The sequence below is a fragment of the Orcinus orca genome, chromosome 3 (genome assembly GCF_937001465.1).
Source record: "Orcinus orca chromosome 3, mOrcOrc1.1, whole genome shotgun sequence".
NCBI lineage: Eukaryota > Metazoa > Chordata > Mammalia > Artiodactyla > Delphinidae > Orcinus > Orcinus orca.
This window is the reverse complement of record NC_064561.1, coordinates 124,469,003-124,494,429: the sequence shown is the minus strand read 5'-3', so window position 1 is coordinate 124,494,429 and position 25,427 is coordinate 124,469,003. Positions and strand designations below refer to the sequence as shown.

Genomic DNA, 25,427 nt, shown 5'->3' with positions numbered 1-25,427 from the left:
TTACATACGGGGAAAAGGAATTCCACTGAAAAATGAACAGCAACGCTGGCAGCTTTCGTTCTCCAGAAGCCCACATTTTGTGCCAAGGAGCAAAGTAATCTTCCATTTACCAAGGGCTTCTTCAGCTTTTTAATGATGTATTAAACACCCAGTCACCAAATATCTGTGAGTTTTGGTTGTAGCAGATGGATTTGGGCGTTGGGTGCTGGAATGCATCCTGTCGCAGCTGATCATTTACTGGTTCTCTGACTGTGGTTGGATGGAGTTGGCATTTGTCTCCTAGGGTCCTCTTGCCCTCAACAGTTTGTGGTTATGGTGACAAAATTATAACATGATAAATACAGGCATACCTCTGATATATTGCAGATTCCTGTCCAGACCATTTCAATAAAGCGAATATCGCAATAGAGTCACTCAAATTTTTTTGTTTCCCAGTGCCTATTAAAGTTGTGTAAAAAGTTTAGACTAGGGCTTCCCTGGTGGCACAGTGGTTGAGAGTCCGCCTGCCGATGCAGGGGACACGGGTTCGTGCCCCGGTCCAGGAGGATCCCACATGCTGTGGAGCGGCTAGGCCCGTGAGCCATGGCCGCTGAGCCTGCGCGTCCGGAGCCTGTGCTCCGCAACAGCCTGCGCTCCGGAGCCTGTGCTCGCTGCAACAGCAGCGAGAGGCCCGCGTACCGCAAAAAAACAAAACAAAACAAAACAACAACAAAAAGAGTTTAGACTATACTGTAGTCTGTTAAGTGTGCAATAGCATTATGTCTTAAAAAACAAAGTACATAGCTTAATCAAAAATACTTTATTGCTAAAAAATACTAATCATTATCTGACAATGCAGGGCTGGCACAAACCTTCAATTTGTAAAAAACAAAACAAAACAAAACAATATCTGCGAAGCACAGTGAAGTGAAGTGCAGTAAAATGAGGTATGCCTGTATTATGGTAGATGTATAAACAGAGGAAAGAGGACAGCAATTTAAAGAGTCTCCAAAAATTTTAAGGTACCCAGATCCAGGAAGGCATTTGGTGTGTGTTATGGGATAAGAGTCACTGGGACAGTTTTTCTCTCCCTCCAGAAAGGAAAATACTGATTTCTCCAGACCTTTAACAGCAACTGGGGTTTATCATTGCAAAATCTTTGGAATTTGATGAGTAGAAGTGGAATCTAGTTTTGTAATCAATCCAAAAAAATTGTTTTGGATTGCCAGAGAGGCTGAGCATTGTTGCATAATTTTTACAGCCTATTTTCGTGTGTTTGTTTTATGAATTGCCTGTCCTTTCTTTACTGTCACATTTTTAATTGGGATACTTGCCTTTTTTCTAATTGTCTTATTAGAGTTTTTACAAACTCTTATAAGGATGCCAACTCCTTTTCCATCATATATTACTACTATTTTTTCTTTTTTTTGGTATTTTTATATTTATTATGCTTTTTATATATTTATTAGTAAAAATTCTAACAATCATTCCTTCAGTGTTTATGTCTTTGATGTTATTCTTAGCAAGACCTTCCAGGCCCTTGCATGATATAAGTGTTCCCTTACATATTTTGTCAGTATTCTCATGGGTTTTTTAATTTAAAGTTTAATCTGTCTGGAAGTAATTTGGATATATGTCATGATGCATGGAGCTAACTTGACTTTTTCCCACATGTTAACCAATTATACTATCGTTCTTGAAATTACTGAATTATCAACTTCTTCCCCACTAATATAAAGTGACACTTTTACTATTTACTAAAATCATACTTCTAAAACGGCATGGTTGTAGCAGAGAGGTCAATGAAAGATAACAGAAAGCCTAGGAACTGAGAAAATATACATATATGTTCATATATATATATATAAATATATATATATATTCTTGTGTGTGTGTGTTCCTAAGCTTTCTGTTACCTTTCATTGACCTCTCTGCTAGAACCACACTGTTTTGGTAGTTGTATCTTTGGAGTCTATCGGTACGTCTTGCAGAGCAAAATAACTCTTCCTTCATAATTTTGTTAGCCAGTTGCTGCCATTTATTCTTCTACATGGATTTGAGAATTTTACAAATTAAAGTTGGTGTCAGGATATCTACAGTAATTAATATATTGATTTAGGGGAGACGACACTTTTTAAATACTGACTTCCCATCCGGGAAGGCACATATCATTCCATTTATTTCAGTCTTCTTTGATGACACTCAGGTAGTCTGGTGTATGATATCTTACGTGAAAGCACAGGCTCTGAAGTCAGGGAGTCTGAGTTCAAATCCAAATTGAGCTGTGTATTTACTTGTTTAGTAATGAGCATTTTTTTCCCCCAGTGACTGGAATATAGTGGGAAGTGAGCAAACATTTGTTCAAGAAATTTTTTTTTGACAACCAGGGAGAATTAAGCGAGAGGGAGAGAAAGAGGGAGAAGGAGAGACACTGAGAGAGAGAGAGAGAGAGAGAGATACTGAGAGAGAGAAAACAGCCTTTTGTCAGCATTCCTAGCAAAATCCTGTGCTAAAACTTTGATTGGACCAGCCTAAGTCACTTAACTACCTCTAGCCAGTCACTGTAGCCAGGGAAGTCAAATGCTTCGCCATATTCATATAAATTCACATTTTTTCTTTAGAACCACATAGCTCCCCAAACAGGAGTCAGTCAGTGAACCCTGGGAAGAGAGAAGGAAGGAGTGGATATAGGGGAGGCTATCAAGAAAGAAATTTTTAAAATGAATGTTGAGGGCTTCCCTGGTGGCGCAGTGGTTGGGAGTCCGCCTGCCGATGCAGGGGACTCGGGTTCATGCCCTGGTCCGGGAAGATCCCACATGCCGCGGAGCGGCTGGGCCCATGAGCCATGGCCGCTGAGCCTGTGTGTCCGGAGCCTGTGCTCCGCAACGGGAGAGGCCACAGCAGTGAGAGGCCCGCGTACCGCAAAAAAAAAAAAAAAAGAATGTTGAACTTTATCAAAATGCCATCTAGGCATCTCTTGAGATGATCAAGTATTGGTTTACTCTTACTGATGATGGTGAGTTATATAAGTAGATACCCTAATATTAAGGTAGGAGAACAAAACCTACTTAGCTGTGCCCTGTGGCAGTACCAGAGGTTCTGGGAGAACCAGCTTGTTTTCCTTTTCCTTCTCTTTTTCCTTCTTCTGGGGCTTCTGTGGACTTTCCTGCCTCTCCTCAGCCCTCTGATACTGGTGTCTCCAGAGCTCTGTCTTTGGTTTCGTGCTCCGAGTGGTGGCATGGTTTTCACTGCCTCTCCTCTGAGCTTCCTACTCACATATCCCACAGCCTGACAAGTTGCATGGCCCAGAGGCATCTCAAACTCTGCACGTCCAGCACGTAACTCATCAGCCCTCATAAGCCTGCTTGGCCTCTTGTATTCTTGACAGCTCCAACCAGTCACTCAAACCAAAATCCTTGAACTTCCTCTCTTTATCCTCCGTTGCCCACACATGTCTCAGTTGATTTTATGCCCTGTGTTAGCCTCGAACTCGTCCTCTTCTACCCCCCACGCTGCTCCTAGCGCAGGCGCCCATCAACTCTTGTCTTTACCAGTTGTTCTCAAATTTTAGCGAGCATTGCAGTCACCTGGAGGGCCGATCAGCTCACACATTGCTGCTCCCACCCCCCAGAGTTTCTGACTCAGCAGGTCTGGGATGGGCCTGAGGGTTTCCATTTCTGGTAAGTTCCAGTGCTGCTGCTGCTGGTTCAGGGACCACACTTTGAGAACCACAGGCCCGGATCATGGCAGCGGCAGCTCCTTTCTGGTCTCTGGTCTTCCAGTCTATCCACACTTCATCTATCCACACTTCAGCCAGAATGATCCAGCTCAATACTGATGCAGCAGTGCTACCGTAAGCCTAAGCTTCTCACCAGGGCAAGGCTGCGAGCCGGCCCCTTCCTCCCTGGTCAGCCTCACCATCCCCATCCCCAGACCCACACTGCACGGGGCTGTCCACAGGAACTCTGTTCTTTGCCTTTCCTCTTGGTATTCCGTAGGCCAGAAATGTCCCTTCCATGGTTTTCACCTGCCTCAGCCTCACTCCTCCTTCATCATTGAGCTTTCCTGTGATCTCCTGGAAATTTGCATGAGTTCCCAGAGGGAGCTTAATGCATCTTGCCTGAGTTGCCATAGCACCCTGCAGGTACCTCTGGCTTATTTCTTACCACCATTATTGAATTGTTTGCAGAGCGCTGTGTTCTCAGATGAAGGTATTTAATGCCTTGAGTACGCAGAGGTTCATCAGAAGACGCAAGTGGGCGGAGCTTTAGAGCAAGAACAAAAGGGAGCCTTTCGCTTCCATTCCACTGTCAGACAAGAGTGTGTTATTCAGCCTGTTCTCCAGCCAAGAGAAGAGGGACATGTGCGGGAATCCAAGATAGGTTGTGAGTTGGAACCACCTTTTTAAAGAAATGTACTTTGATTGAATAGAAAATGGTCTTTGTGGACTTAAGTAATCTTTTGCTGTGTTTGGGAGCTCTCTGGGTGTTTTCCTCCCCAGTGGACACATTCACTGGCTACCCCTTTCTGACTCTCTGGGTTTCTGGGAGAAGGAGGAGGATGCTGCCCTAGGCGCCCTTCCTCAGCTCAGCCACACGCCCATAAACAGGCCACTTCCACCCTCACGGTGCTCCCCTGTCCTCCTCCCTAACTCTTAAAAAATACTTTTTTTTTTTTTTTGCGGTACGCGGGCCTCTTACTGTTGTGGTCTCTACCGTTGCGGAGCACAGGCTCTGGACGCACAGGCCCAGCGGCCATTGCTCACGGGCCCAGCCTCTCCGTGGCATGTGGGATCCTCCCGGACCGGGGCACGAACCCGTGTCCCCTGCATCGGCAGGCAGACTCCTAGCCACTGCGCCACCAGGGAAGCCCAAAAAAATACTGTTTTTTAAAAAGAAGTAAGGTTGTGGGGTGTTGACACCTTGGCTTTTCACGGAAGCCACGGTGGACCCAGAGGGCCAAGCGCAGAGACCCAGAGACCTGCCCCCAACGTGTGCACCTTCGTTAGATAAAGGGGAGGGGCACAGGGCTCGGGGGTGGGGAGTGGGGGGACCTTCAAGGTATGCCCTGCTGGTGTCGGGGGCGGCTGTCCATATGCTAAGCTTCTAAAAATGTTGAGGTTCTAATTGTATAGTGCTTCACTTAGGTTTTACGTCTTTAGGATGGGAACTGTGCATATGATGAATAACTGTTTGGAAATCATTGTTTTTGCCAGCTAAGTAAAATTCCTTTTCAAAAAAGTGGGCATTTGCATTTTGCGGGTTACTTCTCATGAGTTTGTTACTTTTACGTGGGATTCGTTGAAATGGGATTAGCTTTTAAGTGGAGTCAACATTCCACGCGGATTCATCACCCCTGACGTCCACACGGTCCATGGACTCAGGGTCTGACGGTGACAGTTCACCCAGTGTGAGTGGCCTCGATACGCCAGAGTCAGGAAAGCGAGCGTGGTTCAATTCTGGTGTGGTGCCAGCTGTGGCTAAAAATCCAGTGTTGCTTCAGGGTCACCCGGGCCCTAGTGTGAGATTCTCCTGGAGTCAAACAGGGAAGACATTTGGCTACTGGTTCTCTAAGGCGGTTCTAGCTTTTCAGTGATAAAACCGAGGACAGAGGCAGCATAGATAATTGAAATCCACAGGATATCTCTAAAACTCATTTTCAGCAGGTGGTTTCTGTTTTCTTGCCCATCAAATCTATTTACCAGAACTGCTGACCATGTAACAGAACTGACGGATTTGAATATCATCCCTCCCCACTTTGTCCCATCTTCATTTAATGTTAAAGGAGAAGGCATATAGCAGGGTGGAAGGGCATCAGAAATGCTTGGGTTTTTCCACAGTCCGGGTAATTGCCTTCTGAATAATCAGAGATCGACATTCTTTGCTCATCCTCTGTTACACAATGTAATTTTGAGTGCTTGAAGTCATCTAGCTGTTTCTATTATCAGCAATATTCCCAATAAAAGGAAGGAAGTTAGTTGAGGGATGTCACGTTTTTCAGTTGCCTTTAAATTCTTCTGTTCTCCAGGTCACGCCCTGGGTTTGACCTTTGGAATCTGGGAATGGTTATGTTGACACACATGCCTGGCCCAGTGACACTGCAGCTGAGTTGCTAGGTTAATGAAAGCTTGATGCCTTGATTCTTGTATGGCATGTATGATGTAAAGCTTTTTGACATAATCATAATATTGAAGTGCAATTAGGGTTTCCCCCGCCCAAAGCTAATTCTCTCTAGGGCTTTCTTGTGCTAGCCTCCTTCAGGTGTACTCACCATTTCATGGATTGTATTCTAGACCTTCCCCCCGCCCCCATTTTAACACAGTCTGTTTCAGACAGTTCTTTTCTGATGGCTGTAGATGAAATGACTCCAGTGGTTAAATAATTTCTCTCTTTCATCTGATATTTATGGGGAGTGAGATGGTTTCTCCATTAGACTATGCTGGCCACATTTTCTGTGCATGGATCTGTTGGCATCTTGGATGTCTTCTGCCTTTTATTTATTTTTTTAAAATAAATTTATTTATTTTTTGGCTGCTTTGGGTCTTCATTGCTGCATGCAGGCTTTCTTCTAGTTGTGACGAGCAGGGGCTACTCTTCATTGTGGTACGCAGGCCTCTCATTGTGGTGGCTTCTCTTGTTGTGGAGCACAGGCTCTAGGCGCCTGGGCTTCGGTAGTTGTGGCATGCGGGCTCAGTAGTTGTGGCTCATGGGCTCAGTAGTTGTGGCTCATGGGCTTAGTTGCTCCACGGCATGTGGGATCTTCCCAGACCAGGGCTTGAACTCGTTTCCCCAGCATTAGCAGGTGGATTCTTAACCACTGTGCCACCAGGGAAGCCCTTTATTTTTAAGTTTATTTTTAATTACCATTTCAGCGCTAACCAGAGGGTGGATCTGTCCTTTGTCACTGTGGTGTTTTCCAGGCATGGTGGGATATATCATCCTCTTCTCCACTCGCCCAGTAAGAGTCACTGAGTGTAATGACAATACTTCTTAAGAAAGAACAGCCTTGTCCCCAACAGCGACAGTAGAGAATGGGAGAGGGCAGGGGGCATCATAAGACACCGTGCTGGAAAGCCCATCACGGCATCTGGTCCAGCGCCTCGGGGCGCCTCTGGGTCGCATCTTGCTTTCACTGGCTCTGACTGCGTCGCCTGTGACACACGTGGTATGTACTGATCTCCCTACTTGCTTCACCTTCCCCAAGCTCAGCCAGATCTTCCACATCTTATGTGTAAGTTTTTTACAACTTTTACTTAGAGTCTCTTTGTGTACCATCTTAAGACCTTTCTGGAACAAATCAAGATATAAGTTAATATGTAAATAAGAACATGGCCTTCCTTCCAAGAAAGGCAGGTCTGGGCTTAAATCTCAACTCCTGCCCTCAGGTGAGTTGAGTAACCTTTCTGGAGCTTTAACTTCTTTAATGTTAAGTTTGTGGGTTTGCTGTGCCTGTTACATGGGATGATGCACATGGGGGGGGGTGGGTCCTCAATCCCCTCTTGTCTTACTGGGGCACAGAGCAATTAGTTACCTTGAGCAAGGTCCCCCGAGTCCCAGCCCCATTTCCTAGGGTTTCATTTTACCAAGTTTCAGGGAAACTCTGTCTGTATTCTGAGGAATTTTAAATACAGCATCTTATTTTACCAAATAAAGATCTTACTGGGGGAAAAAAAAAAGTATATGTAGAATATTTATATAGTGACTACTTGCTAATTAATGTGAACCCCAAAATAGGAAATAGGCTTTTCCCATAAAACTAAATATATCATAAATTTATTTTGTGATATTTAAGATATCAACAAACTGGAACGTATAATCCAGTAAACACCTATGGGCTCAGTATTCACTGCTTAAAAAAAAAAATCAACGATGAACAATACTTGAAGCCCTTGAATACATCTCCTTCTCCACCAGTAGGACCACTTGCCTCCATAGGGAATTTATACGCATTTCTTTGTACCGTTATAATATACTCTTACACTATATTCAATATTATTTTAAATACTTTAAAACCTCTAAGGTGTGTGTTCTTCTGAGACTTATTTTTTTTACTTGATGTTTGTGAGATTCGTCCATTTGGAATGGGTAGCTCGAGTTGTTTCATTTTCATTGTTGTATAATTTCTGTTGTATGGATATTCCTTGATATAAATTTTTTTGGTGATGGATGTTAATGGATTGTGGATAAGGCTGTTTCCAAATCTTGGTTCTAAATCTGCTGCAATTGTTCTTGTAAGTGCTTCCTCATCTACCCCAGGGGTCCATTCACCTAGGAGGTGGATTGTAGGTCGGACGTAAACTTCATCTTTACTAGAAATCCCCAGAATGTTTTCAAAGTGGCTGAGCCAATTTACGCTCCCAACAACAATGTACGAGTTCCTGTGGGCCTACTTCTTGCCCATGCTAGGTAGTGTTTGACTTCTTAATTCTACTGTTCTGTTGATCAAAAAACAGCTGGTTGTGACATGGTATCTCATTGTAATTTGAAATTTTTATATTCCTGATGACTAAATATTGAGCGTCTCTTCATACGCATATTTCCTATTCTGTGAATTTCTTTTTCACATCTTTTGCCCAGCTTTCTTTCTGGTTGTCTTTTTATTGTTTTTAAGGATTTTGTTATGTTCTGGTTACCAATACTTGCTGGTCTCCTATACTGTAGATGTCATTTCTTGGGCTAGCACCTACCTTTTTTTCCCTTTTATTAGAGTGTTTTTTGCTTTTGCTTTTGGTGAATAGGAGTTTTAAAATTTAAAGTCAAAGTGATCTTTTCTTTTATGGTTGTATATTTTGATGAGTAGACATTTATATGTCTGTATTTTTGTGATAAAACCTCATGCTGCCAAATTAATATTCTAACCAGCAGAGCATAAAACACGGAGTTGGTAGATCTGTCGCCCACTGTGAGTATCTCATGACTATGAGTAATCTTCCATATATATAATGTGTGTGTATGTAACAAAAAAGACTATAAAAATTTTTATTTTGATCCTAGTTTAGGGATACTGTTTGGGGGGAATAACTCATCAAATGTGAAGGACTGTATCTTCCTCTTGCCTAAATGATCATCTTGGGTTTCTGGAGTGGCTTATCTGGAAAAAATCCTGTGGGTATCTGGGTTCGGGTATGATGGTTGAGTCTGGGTGGGTTTTGGTGACTTCCACCAGGTAAGTGCTCCGTTGATATCTGTTGCATAAATGAATATGTAATAGCGTCTGAAGTTGACAACAGACATGTCTGCTCAAAGAATAGACTAGTGGTTCTCAACCCCGGTTGCACCTTAGAGATACCAGTTCTCTTGCTTTGAAGTAGGACCCAAGCATTCATATAATTAAAAAGTCCTTCAGGTCATTCTAATAAGAAGCCCAGGTTGAGAACTTCTAGGTAAGATAATTGGAAGCAGGAAGGGGAGGGGAGGATTGGGACCACCTGTTGGGCTCTGAAAGGTCCAGGGGGCAGTGGAACATGGCGAGAATCAAAGTGAGGTGAAGGCTGGAGGCTGGTGTGAGGTCAGAGCTGACCACTGGGGCCTGTGGCTGATCAGACACAGGAGGAGGAAGGAAGCATTCTGGGTGCTCGGTGGACAGTGGGCCTGGGAGGTGAGGCAGGACGAGTCAGTGGTTCCCAGTCTGGAGCAGCGATGCCCAGCAGCCTCATGGTGGGGCACGTGGAGGCTGCACTGCTGGTGCCTTTCTGACCAGAAGCCAGGGGGCAGGCGTGGGCTCATTTAAAAGGGACAAGTCAAATACCACCTTTGCTTACGCAGAGCTCAGAGGAATAAAGAAAGTAGTTTGGCCTGGGAATGGAGGGTAGACAGGGGACCCCTTGAGAGATGTAACTACTGTTTTAAAATCAGAGCCAACAGGGCAGCAGTCAGGGTTGATTAAGGATATTTAAAAATAAGAATGATCTTTACAATGGGGTACCCCTTTTCATGAAGTGAAGTTGGCTTGGCCCTGAGCTGTGCGTGTGTATACACCTGGGTGTGAACACTCAGTACTGCAGGTCGTGGGGAGTAATGGATTCCCAAGGAATTGTTGAAGTGGGGAGGATTCAGTCTCTGAGCTTGTTTTTGGAAGGTAGAAGTTATGGCAACTCCCTACCCACCCCGACAGAGAGAGACACACACATACAGAACTTTTCCTTCTGGTGGCAGCCCCGTTAGCAGCAGCACAGACTACTAGGGTGTGAGCAGAGATTGCCAGGTGCTGAATCCATCTGCAAAATTGTAACAGAGTCTAGAAACCCCTAAGAGAAATATGGGGAGTGCAGTCAGAATTAATGCTTTAAAATTTGGAGGATAATGAAAGAGCAGTGCACTGGGAGTCGGGAAAAATGAAGTCTCAGTCCTGAGTCTGTTACTTAAAATCTGTGTGATCTTAGGCCATTTAATTCAATTCCATTTCTTTATTGAGCACGAGCATTTACTGAGCACCTTCTAGAGGCTGCGGACAAAAGAGTGAAAAAGACAGTATCTGTGTCCCTCAGGACACTCACAGCCTTGCCCAGGGGAAAGATATTTAAATGGGTAGTAAAGTAAATGCTAAGAAGCACACAGGAGGAGTACTGAGCAGAGAGAGCAGTGAGTCCTGTCTGGGTGCAACTGGACCTGGACAGCCTTCAGAGAGTGGGGGGCACTTGAGCGGCCCTCCAAGCCCGAGTCAGCTCTGCTGAGCAGATGCAGGAGGAAGGCCTTCCAGCTCAGTCACTTTGCCTGAATTCTCACCACCTTCATATCTTAGGGAAGCTCTAAAACCGGAGTCCAAGTTATTTAGCACAATTCCTGAAGCTACCGAGAGCTGTGGCCACCACCACCAGAGAGTATGCTGCAGTTACAGGTGGACCAGCTGCCTGAACTGCTGTGATTTCTCTCAAGACTTAGTCTCTTTCATCTGGTTACCCTGCACCAGCTGGTTTTCATCTTGGAGTTCCCTCTCCTTGGATATGAAACCAAGCTGGCGGGTGGGGGGGGGGGTATAATTTTTTTTCCTTGATTGTTGTGGTGTATTTTACCCACTTGCTTTCACTGCTGTAGTTCCTACTCATAGCAGTGTCTTTGTTTTGTTTTTGCAAAATTTCTGTTCTTGACTATCCAGAAAGTAGGCAAACCAAATGGTTTTTCTCCCTGAGTCATAAATCTCATCTTGTTAATCCTCCGCTCAAAAACCTGCAATGTGGTTGGTACCTACAGAATCAAAAGGGATTTCCTTTCCAGAATCCTCTAAGGAACTGACCACAACCTAGTCTTCCCTTTCATGCTCTGTAATCTACCTTCTCTAGATTCCTGTCTTCTCCCCGACCAGCATCTTTGCATTCTTGCCTCTGTGCCTTTGCTTCTGTTGTTTCCTATGCCTGGAATTTCCTCTCCCAGCCCAGTCTCTTCTTCTTCCCCCCATCCATGACCCACTTGTCTTCATAAAGCCTTCCTTGATCTCCCCACCTTCAAAACCAGAAAGATGGTCTCCTTTCTGTCAACCTCGAAGTCTGAGGGGAAATGTCTATCGATCAGAATTCTATATCTCACTGAATTCTCAAACAAAAGCAAGTGATAGAAGTTTGCCTATCAAACAAGTCTGAATGAGTTTGCCTCTCATAGACCCTCTCAGAATGAAAAGATATACTCCCAGTTGCATGTTCAGGGACCTAGGTTGCTACCTTGAGATCAGCCAAGGTGAAAGTATTTACACCATAGAATCAGTAAATGATACAAAATAGGACATTTCTTTTTTCCTGAAGAGCCAACTCATCTGAGTGTGAATTGGTGACCCTGCTACATGTATATATGTATGTGTGTGTGCATAGGTGACCATGCACACACATGTGTGTACACATAAATATTCAACACACTATTAATGTTGGACAGTTAAAACTGCACTGTCAGCCAGCAGTGCTTCCTCATTTGGCTGCTGGAGAGAGCCATGAGGGTCGGAGTCACTAGGAAGCGTGTCTCTCTTCACACTCTCAACTTATCCTCCTCTCCTCTCCAGAGCTGGAATTGTAATACCTATGACCCCACCTCCTTCTTGCTTCTGTGTCCTTGGCAAATGTGGTCACATCCTGGAATCAGAGCTAACACACTAATTGAGGATCTGTGTATCTGCAGTTGCTCAAAATTCACTCTTTGTAGTAGAGAATCTTGGCTTGACTACACAGACATCAGTAAACGGTCTCCTGTTTCTGTTCATAATTTGTTCTCTTAGAAATGGGTGAAATGCAGGCAATAAGACTCCCATGTTAGAAGGAGAACTCTGCAGGCCGCTGCTGCTGTCTGTGCCCATACCTGCTGCTGCAGGCCTTGGGCCATCCCTCATAGGCCAGGAGGAGAGGTTCCAGTTCTACTGGGATAGTTGACCTCTGTTGGACACAGAAGCCAAAGTCTGATGACTGGAGCGCAGACCAAGAAGGAGAAGGCACACCAAGAGACAAGAAGTGACGTGTAGGTCAGGACTAGGGGAGCTGGGAAACCGAGGCTCCCAGGCTGGTGGTGAAGTTGACTTGTGCTCTCTGGGAGGCAGCATAGGGACGTGGGGCTGGGGGGGATGGGAGGGGATGGCAGAGGCCGGGGTCTTGGAGAGAGCTCAGCGACCTTGCAGTTCCTCTCCTGGGCTCTGCCTCAGGTGGCAGCTTCCTGCTGACGTGGGTCCGGAGGAGGTTAAAATGCTGGATGCGGGCAGGGAACTCTTGTGCTGCAGGGGAAAGTTGGAAGGTGTTTCCTGTCTGTCAGCAGAAGGATCTTCTAGATTGAGGCTTGCTTCTAAAACTGCATGCCGTCACTCCGTGCCTGTTACTTTTCTCCTGCCAAGGTCGCTCGTGTGAGAGTGCCTAGCACAGGGCTGGAGACAGGAGGGCCCCCGCAGTCATCAGCGGCTTTGCTGGCAGAGTTGAACATGGCCTGTTTAACAACGTCGTGCATACGTTCATTCCTTCAAAGTACACAGGAATGCGTCGGTTAGGAGGGAATTATCACTTTGGGGGCAGTCTCTGCCCTTGCCCCAGTCCATTAGCCTTCCAAAGCGAGCCACTTTTTATTTGATTGCTTTTAAACTTTTATTGATTTCTTGTTTCATTTGTCTTCTGCCCCTGGGTGCCCCTGTGCAGGGCCAGTTTTGCTGGGGAAAGTGCAGGAGGCCCTGTCGCAGGGGCTTCTGTGGGTGGTGCAGGCACTCTGCCAGGAGAGACCAGAGAGCACAAAGATACCTCAGATTTTCAGTCACATTTCTCTTTCTGAACCAAACTGGTTTCACTTCTCAGTCGTTAACTTTGTAGCAGAATTCTGGCGGTTGCACTGGTTTTGAGGGAGGGTGTCTATTTCAGACTATAAAAACTGCTTTTAGGGTGAAGCTGTGTGGTGGCCAGAGTCCCAGTGATGCAGGAGACCTGGTGACGTTCTCCTTCCAGGGGAATTCTTGGGGCTGTGCACGTATCAGTACAGACCCCTCACAGGGCATTGTTTTGCTTAGAGAAAAGCAACTAGAGTGTGTCACTTAGGCCTGAGGACCGCAGTGCAACACTGAAGGGACTTGTCGCAGGTCCACAGGCTCAGGGACCCAAGGAGTCATTCCAGCCCTGCTGGAAGGACTCACCGTGGGGAGGCTGCTTCCCCAAGCAGGGCAGGAGAGCCCAGCTTTGCTCTCCTGAGAGCTCACCGCAGAGCGGGCTGGAGGAATCCGCCTGACACAGGAAAAGGACATCGGCAACTCGTGGTTATGTTCTGGAGAAGCTTCACACCATGCCCACCTGCAGTTAAAGGGCAAGAAAGGAGAAAGGGAAATTAGTAGTCTTCGAGTCTAATGTAAAGAAAGTTCTGCCTTTCTTGTTTAACTGATAAAGCCTCCTCTGACCCTCGGGTCACTGAAATGTCTCTGGTCCTGTGAACTCCGATGTTTGCTGAAGCTGTCCTGTCTGACTCATGGGGGCCAACCTAGTGTGTTGAATGCAGGATAAGCTGCTAAGTAGAGGCAAAATGATTGCAGCCTCTTAGAGAAAAACAAACCTGGATCCATGGAGGTGAGGCCAAGACCTTCAATCCGATTGTCTAGAGAAAAGTTATTTTTAGAAATCCAAGTGAAGTAATTAAAAATAAAGAGAAATATTTTCTCTCTGCTTGCAGCCAAAGGCAGTTAGATGGTGTTGGCCAGTGAACACCTAAGCTCATTCCTAGAGTTATGGGACAGAGTTCAGCTTCCTGTGGTCCTGGTGTGAGGTTACTCAGTTTATTTGAGGAGGTACAACTGAAATGAATAATTTAGTCATGGTCAACACAGGTAAAAGTAAGCTGTTTATTCCTCATACTAAAACATGAAGATAAAAAAAGATCTAAATATAGGAACACTCTTAAACCATCAAAATGCTTTAGCTTCCACATATGAGAGGAATTTTTACTCTTTGGAAATTTCGGAATAATAACAGCCTGGCATCATGCCCAGAATAGTAGGTGCTCAGTAAATAATTATTGAGTTGTTTTCTCCCATAAAGAGAGAGTAAAGAATAATATGTGCTTATTATAAAAATCCATGCACTTAAGGTAAAAATAACCTGAAATCCTACCACTTAGCCTTGAGGATATATCCTCCCAGACATTTCAATGCACATAAATGTATACCTTCTTTTACAAAACCAGAATTGTACCGTATGTGATATTTTATAAACTGTCCCCATGTCAATAAATTGGATCCTTTTATTTAGCTGCAAAGGGGCATGACATAATATCCAGTGTAAGGAAGAATTTGTCAATTCCTGTAGTTTATGACTTGACACATCTCATGTGCTGTTTTTGTTTGTTTGTTTTAGCAGGTCTCTTCTGCAGAGGTACGCATCGGGCCCATGAGACTGACGCAGGATCCTATCCAGGTACACCTCCGTTCCTCTGTAGGGACTTGGTTTGCAGAGCAAGTGGTTATAGAAGCACTACGCGAGGGGCTCTTTCATATACAGCAGATGGCCATCCTTGCCCTGACGTGCATGCCCACATATCCATACGTGGTGTGTGTGTATATGCCTGTGTGCAAAGGCTTGTTTTTATTAATGTCAAACGAGGAATCAGATTGCTTCCTTGAAGACAAATATTGCCCCATTTTGAGTATAAATAATATAATAGGTAGAGCGATTGCATGGTAGGTTGTGAGGGAGAACAACTCTTCACCAAAAAACGCGTCTGTTCTACATGCTGCTTCCGCAGCTGGAAAGGGAAGAAGCCGTGTGTGGTAAAGGGCAGGGCTTTGCCACGAGCCACGGCTGGGTGGGAATCCTGGCTCTGCCTTTACCAGCTCTGTGTCCTTGCATGTATTGCTTCACTTCTCTACCCAGTGCCTTGTCTGTAAAGTGGAGACGGTAATGTCTCTCTCTTAGGAAATTATGAGCTCAAGGAAATAGAATCAGGTGCTTGGGACACTGCCTGGCAGTAGAAGGTGCTCAGTGATGGTAACTGTTGTCCTGTGTGACTAGAGGCAGGCAGCCTACTGGGCTCTGAAGCACCAAGGCTCCTAGTTCCAGGGAGAGAAGGGGCCAGTGCCTGCAGCCTTGACCACCCTCTAACATCAGCAGTACCCATGTGCTCCCCACCACCCCTCCAGCTTCCTGTGTGCCCTGTGAGGAAATAGGTATGAGAAGTGTTTGTTAAGTCCTCATCTGCATCTGCATCTTCCTGGTAGACCTAGATGAGCCACCTTCCTCCTTGTAAAACTGTAGCTTGTTAGCACCTGGAAACTTGTGCTGCACTTTGGACAAGTGAAGATGTAGAGAAGATGTAAATAAACCAATTAACATGTAGATGAAAGTGAAAAACCAACCAAAGAAATGTACTGTTTGATTTAAGAGCGGTTGGAAAAGAAAATAATTTACTGTTGCTCGGAAAAGGAAATGCAAATCTAGGGAAAGGAAAAAAACAAGAGATTTAAGCTTGGGAAAATTGGATGAAAACAAATTTAGGAGCAGAGAGAGAGAGGAAGAGAGAATTTATTAAAATAAACATAAGCCACAACTATTTATATAGAATACAAACAAGTGGAAAATTCCAGTATTCATTCTGGGGGCATGGACTTTGTAGTCCATTTTGAATAAAGGCAGTGACAAAGGTTCTGATATCAGTATTTATTCCCAAAGTAATTTCCAGAATTTTTCTTGGGATTAGTGTGGTTTTAGATCAGTTACTTTAATTTACCTTCATTTTTCACCCTGTGTTGTACTGGCAATGAATGCTCATGATAAGGGCATCTCATTCTTAAATCTTTTTTTTTTTTGAGATTTTTTTTTTTTGATGTGGACCATTTTTAAAGTCTTTATTGAATTTGTTACAATACTGCTTCTGTTTTATGTTTTGGTTTTTTGGCTGCGAGGCATGTGGGATCTTAGCTCCCCGACCAGGGATTAAACCCACAACCCCTGCATTGGAAGGCAAAGTCTTAACCACTGGACCACCAGGGACGTCCCCAAGGATGTCTCATTTTTATAAAATATAATTTGTTAAATTGTAAAGTATTTTAAATACTCATAAAAGTACATGTGTATACCCATATCCACTTTTATGAAATATGCTAATTTTATTTTATCAAACATGACATTTATTTTGTCAAGGATGTCCTATTTGTCTCAGAGTTCTTTTTAGAAACAAGAGATTACAGATACTTTAAGCCCTATTTATCCCTTTGCCCTCCTCTCTCTTCCCTAAAAGTAACCACTGTTTGGAGATTGATTATGATAGGTATTTGTATATTTCTTCTACATATTTATGTATCCATTTTAAAAAATTATTTATTTATTTTTGGCTGCATTGGGTCTTGGTTGCGGCACACGGGATCTTTTGTTGCAGCACGTGGGATCTTTCGTTGCAGTACACGGGCTTCTCTCTAGTTGTGGTGCACAGGCTTCAGAATGTGCGGGCTTAGTAGTCATGGCGCATGGGCTCTCTAGTTGTGGTGCATGGGCTCTGTAGTTGTGGCGTGTAGGCTCTGTAGTTGCGGCACGCGGGCTCTGTAGTTGTGGCACACAGGCTTAGTTGCCCTGCGGCATGTGGGATCTTAGTTCCCCGACCAGGGATTGAACCCGTGTCCCCTGCATTGGAAGGCAGATTCTTAACCACCGGACCACCAGGGAAGTCCCATGTATCCATTAATATTTACTTTGTCTTGAATATTTTAAACTTTATTTGAGAGGTGTCAGGCAGCAGGCATCATTCTGAAATTTTTCTTTATCATTTAGTGTCGTACCTAAGAATCTATCGCCTAATCTAAGGTCACAAAGTGTTACTCCTTTGTTTTCTTCTAAGAGTTTTATAGTTGTAGCTCTTATATTTAGCTCTATGATCCATTTTGATTTAACTTTTGTATGTGGTGTGAGGTAGGGCTTCATTCTTTTGTTATGTGGATATCTAGTTGTGCAGCAGCATTTGTTAAAAAGAATATTCTTTCCCCATTGAATTGTCTTGGCATGTTTTTCTAAAATCAGCTGACCATGATTGTGAGCGTTTATTTCTGGATTCTTATTTCTATTCCATTGATATATGTCTGTCCTATGCCAGTACCACACTATCTTGATTTCTGTAGCTTTGAAGTGTGAGTCTCCCAACTTTCTTATCTTTCAAGGTTGTTTTTGCTGTCTGGGTCCCTTGAATCTTCATATGAATTTCAGGACCAGCTTGTTAATTTGGGGAGTGAGGGGGACCAGCTGGGATTTTGATAGTGATTGCATTAAACCTGTGGATCAATTTGGGAATATTACTGTGTTAACCATTTTGTCTTCCAGTCCATTAACATAAGATGTCTTTCCATTTATTTAGATTTTCTTTAACTTCTTTCACCAATGTCTTGTAGTTTTTAGTGTAGTGTTTTATATTTTTGTTAAATTTATTCCTGAAATATTTTATTCTTTTTGATGCTATGACAAATGGAATTGTTTCCTTACTTTCAGTTTTTGGGTTGTTCATTGCTAGTGGATAGAAATATATTTATTTTTGTATATTGATTGAACTCATTTATTAGCTTTTACATTTTTGTGTGAATTCTTTAGGATTTTCTATATACAGGATCATAACATTACTACTTTCTTCCCAATCTGAATGCCTTTTATTTTGTTAGCCTGATTGTCCTGCTAGAACCTTCAAAACAATAGTGTGTTTAGACACTATTTATAAGATATATCCAGATCTTTTCTCAAAGTGGTTGTACGATTTTACATTCCTACAAGCAATGTGAGTTCTTATTACTTCAAATCCTTGGTAATGTTTGTTTCAGTCTCTTAATTTTAGCTCATCTAGTAGGTGAGTAGTTCTATCTTACGGTAAGTTAAATTTGCATTTCTCCATGACTAATAATGTTGTTCGCTGATTGGCCATTTTTAAAATCTTCTGTGAATGTTTAGTTAAGTCTTCTGCCCATTTTTAGTTGGGTTGACTTTTAAAAAACTACTGAGTTGTGGGAATTCTGTATATATTCTTGTCCCAAGTCCTTTATCAGATTTTGAAAATATTTTCTTCCAATGTGTGGCTCCTGTCTTCATTTTCACAAACTTGGATTTTGAGCAAAAATTTTAGTTTTGATATAGTCTAATTTATCACTCCTTTTATGGTTATTACTTTCTGTGGTCTATGAATCCTTAATCCCAGGTTGAAGATTATTTCTCGTTTTCTTCTAGAAACTTTATTGTTAAATTTTAATTTTAGATCTATAATCTATCTCAAGTTCATTTTTATGTATGGTGGAATAAAGAGGTCAAGCCTCTTTTTCCTTCCATGTTGAAGGAGCAGCTCCATTTGTTGAAATGACTGTGTATTCCTTGCTCCATTGAATTACCTGATGCCTGATTCTTTCATACTTGTTGCAACTTGTTTGGTAGCCAATAATGTAGCCAGTTTTGAAATTTTCCACAAAAACTTTAAAAAAGATGTATCTCTATTTCTGGAATACAGGTTTCTATATCTGTGAAATTAATTCAACTTTATTAATGATGCTATTCAAATCATCTCTATCTTAATTTTTTGTGTTCTGTTAGTTTCTATTGTAATGGATATGTCAATATCCTCAATATTTCTTAATATTTTCTTATGTTTTGAGTCTGTCATGTTAATGTACATCCAAGTTCTAGATTGTTGTGTGTTCTTGGTGACTGATCCTTTTATTATTATGTAGTTTCCCTCTTTAAACTTTTGCCTTAATTTCTATTTTATTTGTTGGTAATATGGCTGGACAAGCTTTCTTTGGTTAATATTTTCCTGGTCTATCTTTTTCTGTCTTTTCATTTTCGGTTTTATTTATAACTTTATGTTAAATATCCCTCTTATAAGGAGCACATAGTTTTATTTTTCTAAAACCTATTCTGATAATCTGACTTTAATAAGTGAGTGTAATCTTGTTACACTGAGTGTGATTACTGATACAATTAGTCTTGATTTTCTATTTGTTACTCTTTTTCTCATATTTCTACTTTTTGTTAAGTTGACATAGTTTTCAGAATTACCTTTTATTTTCTCTGTTTTAGAAACTGTAGGTTACGCTTCTATTTTAGTGGTTACCCTTAGCTTGTTTTTAATATGTTTAGCAGTCAAATTTTATAACAAAGTCCCAAGTGTACTGTATTTCTATCCTCTCAAATACGATATAGTCCTTTGCAGTATTTAGATATCCCATAACGGACTCACTCCCTCATCACAAAAACAATTGTCTGTAATTTTGGACTTATTCTATTTGGTATGTTAAAACATAACGGACATTTTAAATTCGTGCTCATAAGCTATGAAATATAATAGTAAAACTAATGCCGTGAACCCACCACCCAGCATAAGAGGTGGAGTGTTTCCACTGCTACCGTGTACCCTGCCTCGTTCCTGTCACATGAGTTTGGCCCCCATGACAGCAGATACAAGTGGTCAAGAGTCCCTCTGTGAATGAGGGACAGAATAATTAAGAGACTCTTTTTTAAAAAAATAATAAGCTCAACTTAGAACCAAGGATGTCTTTACTTCTGGGTCTCATTCAAATGTAATTTCACTCACTGATCCATCCAGTTCGAGTCTGTGGAGTACCCATGTGCTCAAGGCTCTGCACCAGGTGCTGCAGGGGAATGGGGCCGAACAATGACCCCTGACCACCCAGGGAGTCTGGCTGGCTGGTTTTATTGTCTACTACATTCTAACTTGAAAGGCAGAGATATCTAGTCAAGTGTTCTTGTGCTTCTGATACTACCATTGCAACTGTCTTCAAAATGGCCTAGAACCTTAGTTTTTAAATTTTTTTTTTTCTTGGAGCAAAATTCTGTAATTTTCTTTTTCTTGGAGAAAAATATCTACTCTGTAACTTCACTGTCATGCCGAAAATGTTAACTACATCAACCGTAACGCTTAGGACTTGGGAGGAACTTACTTGACAAGCATATTCCAGGATGTGGTTGCTTTTGACGGTGCATTTCTGAGGTCACCAGGGGAAATTTGCTCCCGTGTAGAGACCAGGAGGTGTGATGTGGCCTGGTGGGAGTGCTGTTGGGAGTGGAGCGGGTGGACGTGCCTCGTCGTATTGTAGAGGACAGCTCTCCTGGGTGAGTGCCTGTGACCCACAGCAGGGAATGTTTTCCAGTCTTAGCAAAAAAAAAAAAAAAAAAAAAAAGGGGGAAATATTATGAGGCAATAGATTTTTATCAGCATGATACCATCTGAAAATCAAGAGGTCTTTTCTTCATCAATGCCTGGAGCATATTTACTTCCCCGTGTGTGGAATTGTCTCTGCTTAGAGTGCTGTCGCCCCTGCCCCTCACAGAGCTTTCCGACTGGACTTGGAAACAGATCTTCACTGCTCTGGCCTAAGCGTTTTCCCAGCAAGACAGCACTTTCCTTTAAAACTTAAACTTCTATGTTGTGTGGACATGGATTTTTTTCTGGAACCATTATATATTGGAGACTTTATGTTGGAGATCCTTTGGCCTTGTGGGAAGCTGTTCTTCACATAGTAAATGAAATGACCGAGTGATGGAGGTGTTCAGACTCAGTAACTTGCTGTGGTCAGCATCTCCCCTCCTGTCTGTCCTTACTGCTGGTACCAAGTCAGGTCCTGTACCTGGCCCAGCCAATTTCATGGAATCACAGAGTTGTTAGGGGTTTTGGGCCAATATTTTGGGGGTAAAATAGAGTACGTTACTTAATGATTGCCCAGGCTCAGGGGTCCAGCCAACCTCAGTTCAAATCTTGTTAGTTGTGTGGCTGTGGGCGTGTCTCTTAATCATCCCATATCTCAGTCTCCACGTCTGTAAGTGGGGATGATGCCCAACTCGAAAGAGTTGTGAAGGGTTATTAAATGAGATAGTATGTTTAAAGTCCTTTCAGTGTCATGGCTGGCCCTTAAATTCTCATTAAACTGTAGCTGCTCGACAAAGCCCTTACTTTGCATAGTTCCAGTGTGTGCAAATTTCAGAGTTTAGTTAACATCAGATCACCAAAAAGATGTATTAAACAAGACGTATTAGCATTACTTTCTTAGGGACATTTGAGGAAAGCTCCCAAACCATTTTTTTCCAACTGAATCGACCCCACCTATGATCAGATTGGCCAGCTGTTTAGTATGATGTAGATATATATGTGATCTACTCTAGAAGCTACTTGTTAACCTGGCTTTTGCTTAAAGCCAAACCAAGTATTCTGAAAGTTAGATGTTTAATAGTAGACGTTGATGATCCATTTGGAGACATGTAGACACACACTTTCTAGAAAGAACACTAATAATAACGAACACTTACATTGTCTTCAAGTTAAGGAAAAGCTAGGGTTTTATTTTTTCATCTTTTTCATAATTAGCCTTCACCAGAGAATATAGTTTCATACTCACTTAGCTATCAAAGACCGCTTATTGCTGTCCTCAAAAAGATAGTTTTCAGTACTTTCTTGAAAAAACATGTCAAAGGAATGGTTACAGTACTTTTAGCACAGCAAGAGGACATCAGGAAAGATTACTGAAGGAGGAGCTGGGAATTGTGGGTCCAGCTGTGCTGCTGCTCTGCTTAGGGAAGTTGCTGAACTCATCTGTTGATTGGAGGTTGATGGATCACCCCCAGAGTCCCTTCCTGCTCTGAGAACTCCTGAGAGTCATGGTCCCTGTCCTTGTCATGGCCACTAGGACCGCCCGCCCCAAGTCCCCCGGGATCTGAGTGCTACCCCCTGCAGCCTCTTACACTTCATTCTCTGGGTCATCCCTTACTTCATTATTCTGGCTTGGGTTGAAAGATGAATTAAACTTTGTGGTTCCGGAATTCCCTGGTGGCGCAGTGGTTAAGAATCCACCTGCCAATGCAGGGGATGCAGGTTCAAGCCCTAGTCCAGGAAGATCCCACATGCCACGGAGCAACTAAGCCGATGTGCCACAACTACTGCGCCTGGGCTCTAGAGCCTGCGAGCCACAACTACTGAGCCCACGTGCCACAACTACTGAAGCCCGCGCGCCTAGGGCCTGTGCTCCACAACAAAGAGAAGCCATGACAATGAGAAGCCTGCGCACTGCAACAAAGAGTAGCCCCTGCTCACCGCAACTAGAGAAAGTCCTCGCACAGCAACAAAGACCCAACACAGCCAAAAATAAAAACAAATAAATAAATAAACTTTGTGGTTCTAAGAAGGTGTAGGTAGAAATAGAGGGAGACCCTGCATGGTAGTTTGAGGTATTCATAGCTACGTTTGAAAAGCTGTACAGGTAGCCCTGGCTTTGCACAGTTCCAGGACTAAATAACACCAGGCCCAACGATTGCAGTCACATTGGTGTTTTAATTGTGATGATTGCATCAAGTGCAAACTTTGCTGCTAGTTCTTCAGTCCACAAGTCATTACATAAATAACAAATGTGCAGCCTGTGCAGTGACGAACCACATCACTTTTTTTGAAGTCTCTACCTGTTCTAGCACAGACAGCAGAGTGTGCAGTTGTGTCACCCCTTTATCTCTCCGTGATAACTCACACGGCATTACAAAATATATATATTTTGTATATATAAGTGTATCATTGAAAGAAGGAGCTAGCCCACAAAGACGAAAGTGTAGCAAAGGAATGGAAAGCAATAATGCTGGAAGTGAAACAGCAATGTAAATGGAGTTAGAGAAGAAAGCTGACTGGCAATGTTGACACTGCTGCCTGTGAGTTCTAGAGGGTTGCCAGAGGAAGTTAATCAATGCAAGTTTATTGAGCTAAATGAAGAAAATGGTTGTGACGAAAAAGATGAAGTGATGCCAACAAAAAACTGCACAGTAATTAAAGGAACTCTGGGGACATTTCATGACATTGAAAGTACAGAGGATAAAATGTTGGAAGCTGATCCAAACTTAAGAGTTTATAGTTCACCAAGGCGTAGAAAGAGGCTCATTCTGTATCATAATTTATACAACTGGAAGAAGGCAAGCGCTGTTCAAACTACTCAATAAGCTTAAACATTTTTTTAAATTCACAGTTTCTGATGTTTTAAAGTAAGTGCACTGAATAAATATTAATTTTACATTTTTCATTTCGCTATACATTTAGAACCAACAATAAAAGTTTTTTATGTTTTGACAAAATTTCGAAATGTCATGGAACCGCCGTTTTTACCATGCTTCATTAAGATTGCTTTGCGTGGTCATTTATGTGGTCTGACACTGCCATGCAAAGTGAGCACTGCCTGTGTTTGTGTTCTGATCCTGGACAAAGCCCAAACTGGCCAAGATCTGCTCCAGAAGTAGATGTTTCCTCATTGCCCCAGGCTTCACCCCAGATCTGCTTTTAATCTTCTCTTTCGCTGTGTTTACAACAGTACAGTGAGGTTGATGTAACAAAACCACTTCCTTCTTCCCGTTCTCCTGTGCCTAGATTCTTTCCCTGGTTGCCATGTCCTTGCTCTGTCTTTGGTCACTGCTTATTAGAGCTTCTCTTGTACTTATCTGCTTACCTGAACCTCTCCCCTGCTTGCGTCCTAGGGGTAGAGACTGGACTATGGTTGTCTCTGTCAGCTTCTTACTCTCAGTTCTTAACATCTTGCATGATAGGTCATCAAAAGTATTCTTTGAAGGAATGTTCCACATACTATTTAGAGCAAGTAAGAGTCAGTTTTTACTCTTTATAAATTAAGTTCAGCTATATGCTTTTATTAATTATTTTTTAAAATATATTTTACAAAATCATTTTACGGGATTTGCCTCAGTGAATGGTCCATAAACATTTACAAACTGACATGTTTGACAAAGAAACTAAATATTGATACATGGAATGATAAATCTGAAGAGGGACTATATCACAAAAGGCTTTTGAGGGGTTATGTTCTTTGGTTTTAAGTAACAGCTGTCTTACACAAAATAGTAAATGAGTAAGAAATAGATAGTGTGTTTTCTTTTTCAGAATCCAAGGAAGAGTTGAAAAGCCATGGCTTAGAAAGGGTGACAATGAGCCCTCTCTGAGTATTTTGACAGAAGGGATTTAAGCTTCTTCCTTCAGTATCTCTACTATTAATGAGCCACGGGTCCTAATTCCCAGCCTCTGTGTCTCTCTGTTCACATTTCAAATTCCCGGAAACAACATTATTAGTCCAGCTGTGGCCTAGGAGATGGGGACAGAGAGTACAGCTTTGGTTACTTGGGTGGGTTGCTTTCCTAAAGAAGATAGAACTTTCCAGAGATAGGCAGACCTTAAAAAAACTGATTACTATAGTACTTTACTCTAAAATATATATATAGTTTTTTAATTCCCATAGATTTTCACTTTGCTTAGGAGTTGGATTATTGAAAAGTAGTCTTTCTGAATTACTTTTTTATAAATGGAAAAAATTTTGAATACTACCTAGAGAGATTTTCTAGTGAGTACTCTTGTAATATAAATACTCTTGTTTCAATATGTAGATTTTAATTTTTATTCAGGTAGTGGGAGGCCAACAGATTAGGAGAGACTGTCACTGAAAGATAGTTTGTTACAGTTTCTGAGAGGAAGGGCGGTCAGTGCAGGACCACAGAGAGAAAGCACTAAGGTTGATTGGAGGCAGGGAGCCTAAAGGGGAAAATGTGGGCCAGAGCCTTGACTGTGGTTTCTGTGGGAAGCTGTGAGGCAGGGAAAGCAGGGTAGACAGGTTTAGCTAGTTTGAATCATTCCAGAAGAGTGTTGGGCAGAAGGGCTGTCCCTAGTTGTCTGGTGCCTGGCACTGCAGTGATTAGAGCAGGTAGATAGTGGTCCAGAGGGTTAGCAAGTGATAGAGGTGGTAGGAGTACGGACTGGATTGGTTTGCATATGAAAAGTGCGTTCCTAGGCAAGTCATTTGCTTTCTCTAGGGGTTGGAGAATTGGTTATCCCTCTGGGGCATCCCTCCAGGGTCATCAAGGCTCCAGATGTCAAAGCATCAGAAGTATCAAAATTAACGAGGCATAATTAATGCAACTCCCCACTTTGAATTGGTTTTTAAGTTTCCAAGTGAAATCTGGTGTAAGTTCCTAAACCAGGCATTACCAAGATCGAGCCCTCTGCTGTGAGCTC

The 25,427-nt window shown here is 42.6% G+C and overlaps 1 protein-coding gene across 7 annotated transcripts in view; it reads left to right on the top strand.

Moving 5' to 3' along the window:
* Positions 1-25,427, top strand: part of PDE8B (phosphodiesterase 8B) — a 385,418-nt gene that overhangs the window by 219,154 nt on the left and 140,837 nt on the right. For 5 of the 7 annotated variants that reach the window (XM_049707740.1, XM_049707742.1, XM_049707739.1 and 2 more), the window contains one exon: positions 14,768-14,827. In XM_049707740.1, coding sequence (XP_049563697.1) covers positions 14,768-14,827 — 60 coding nt within the window. The remainder of the gene's footprint in view (positions 1-14,767; positions 14,828-25,427) is intronic. The other 2 variants (XM_049707743.1, XM_049707738.1) reach the window with 1 other exon arrangement.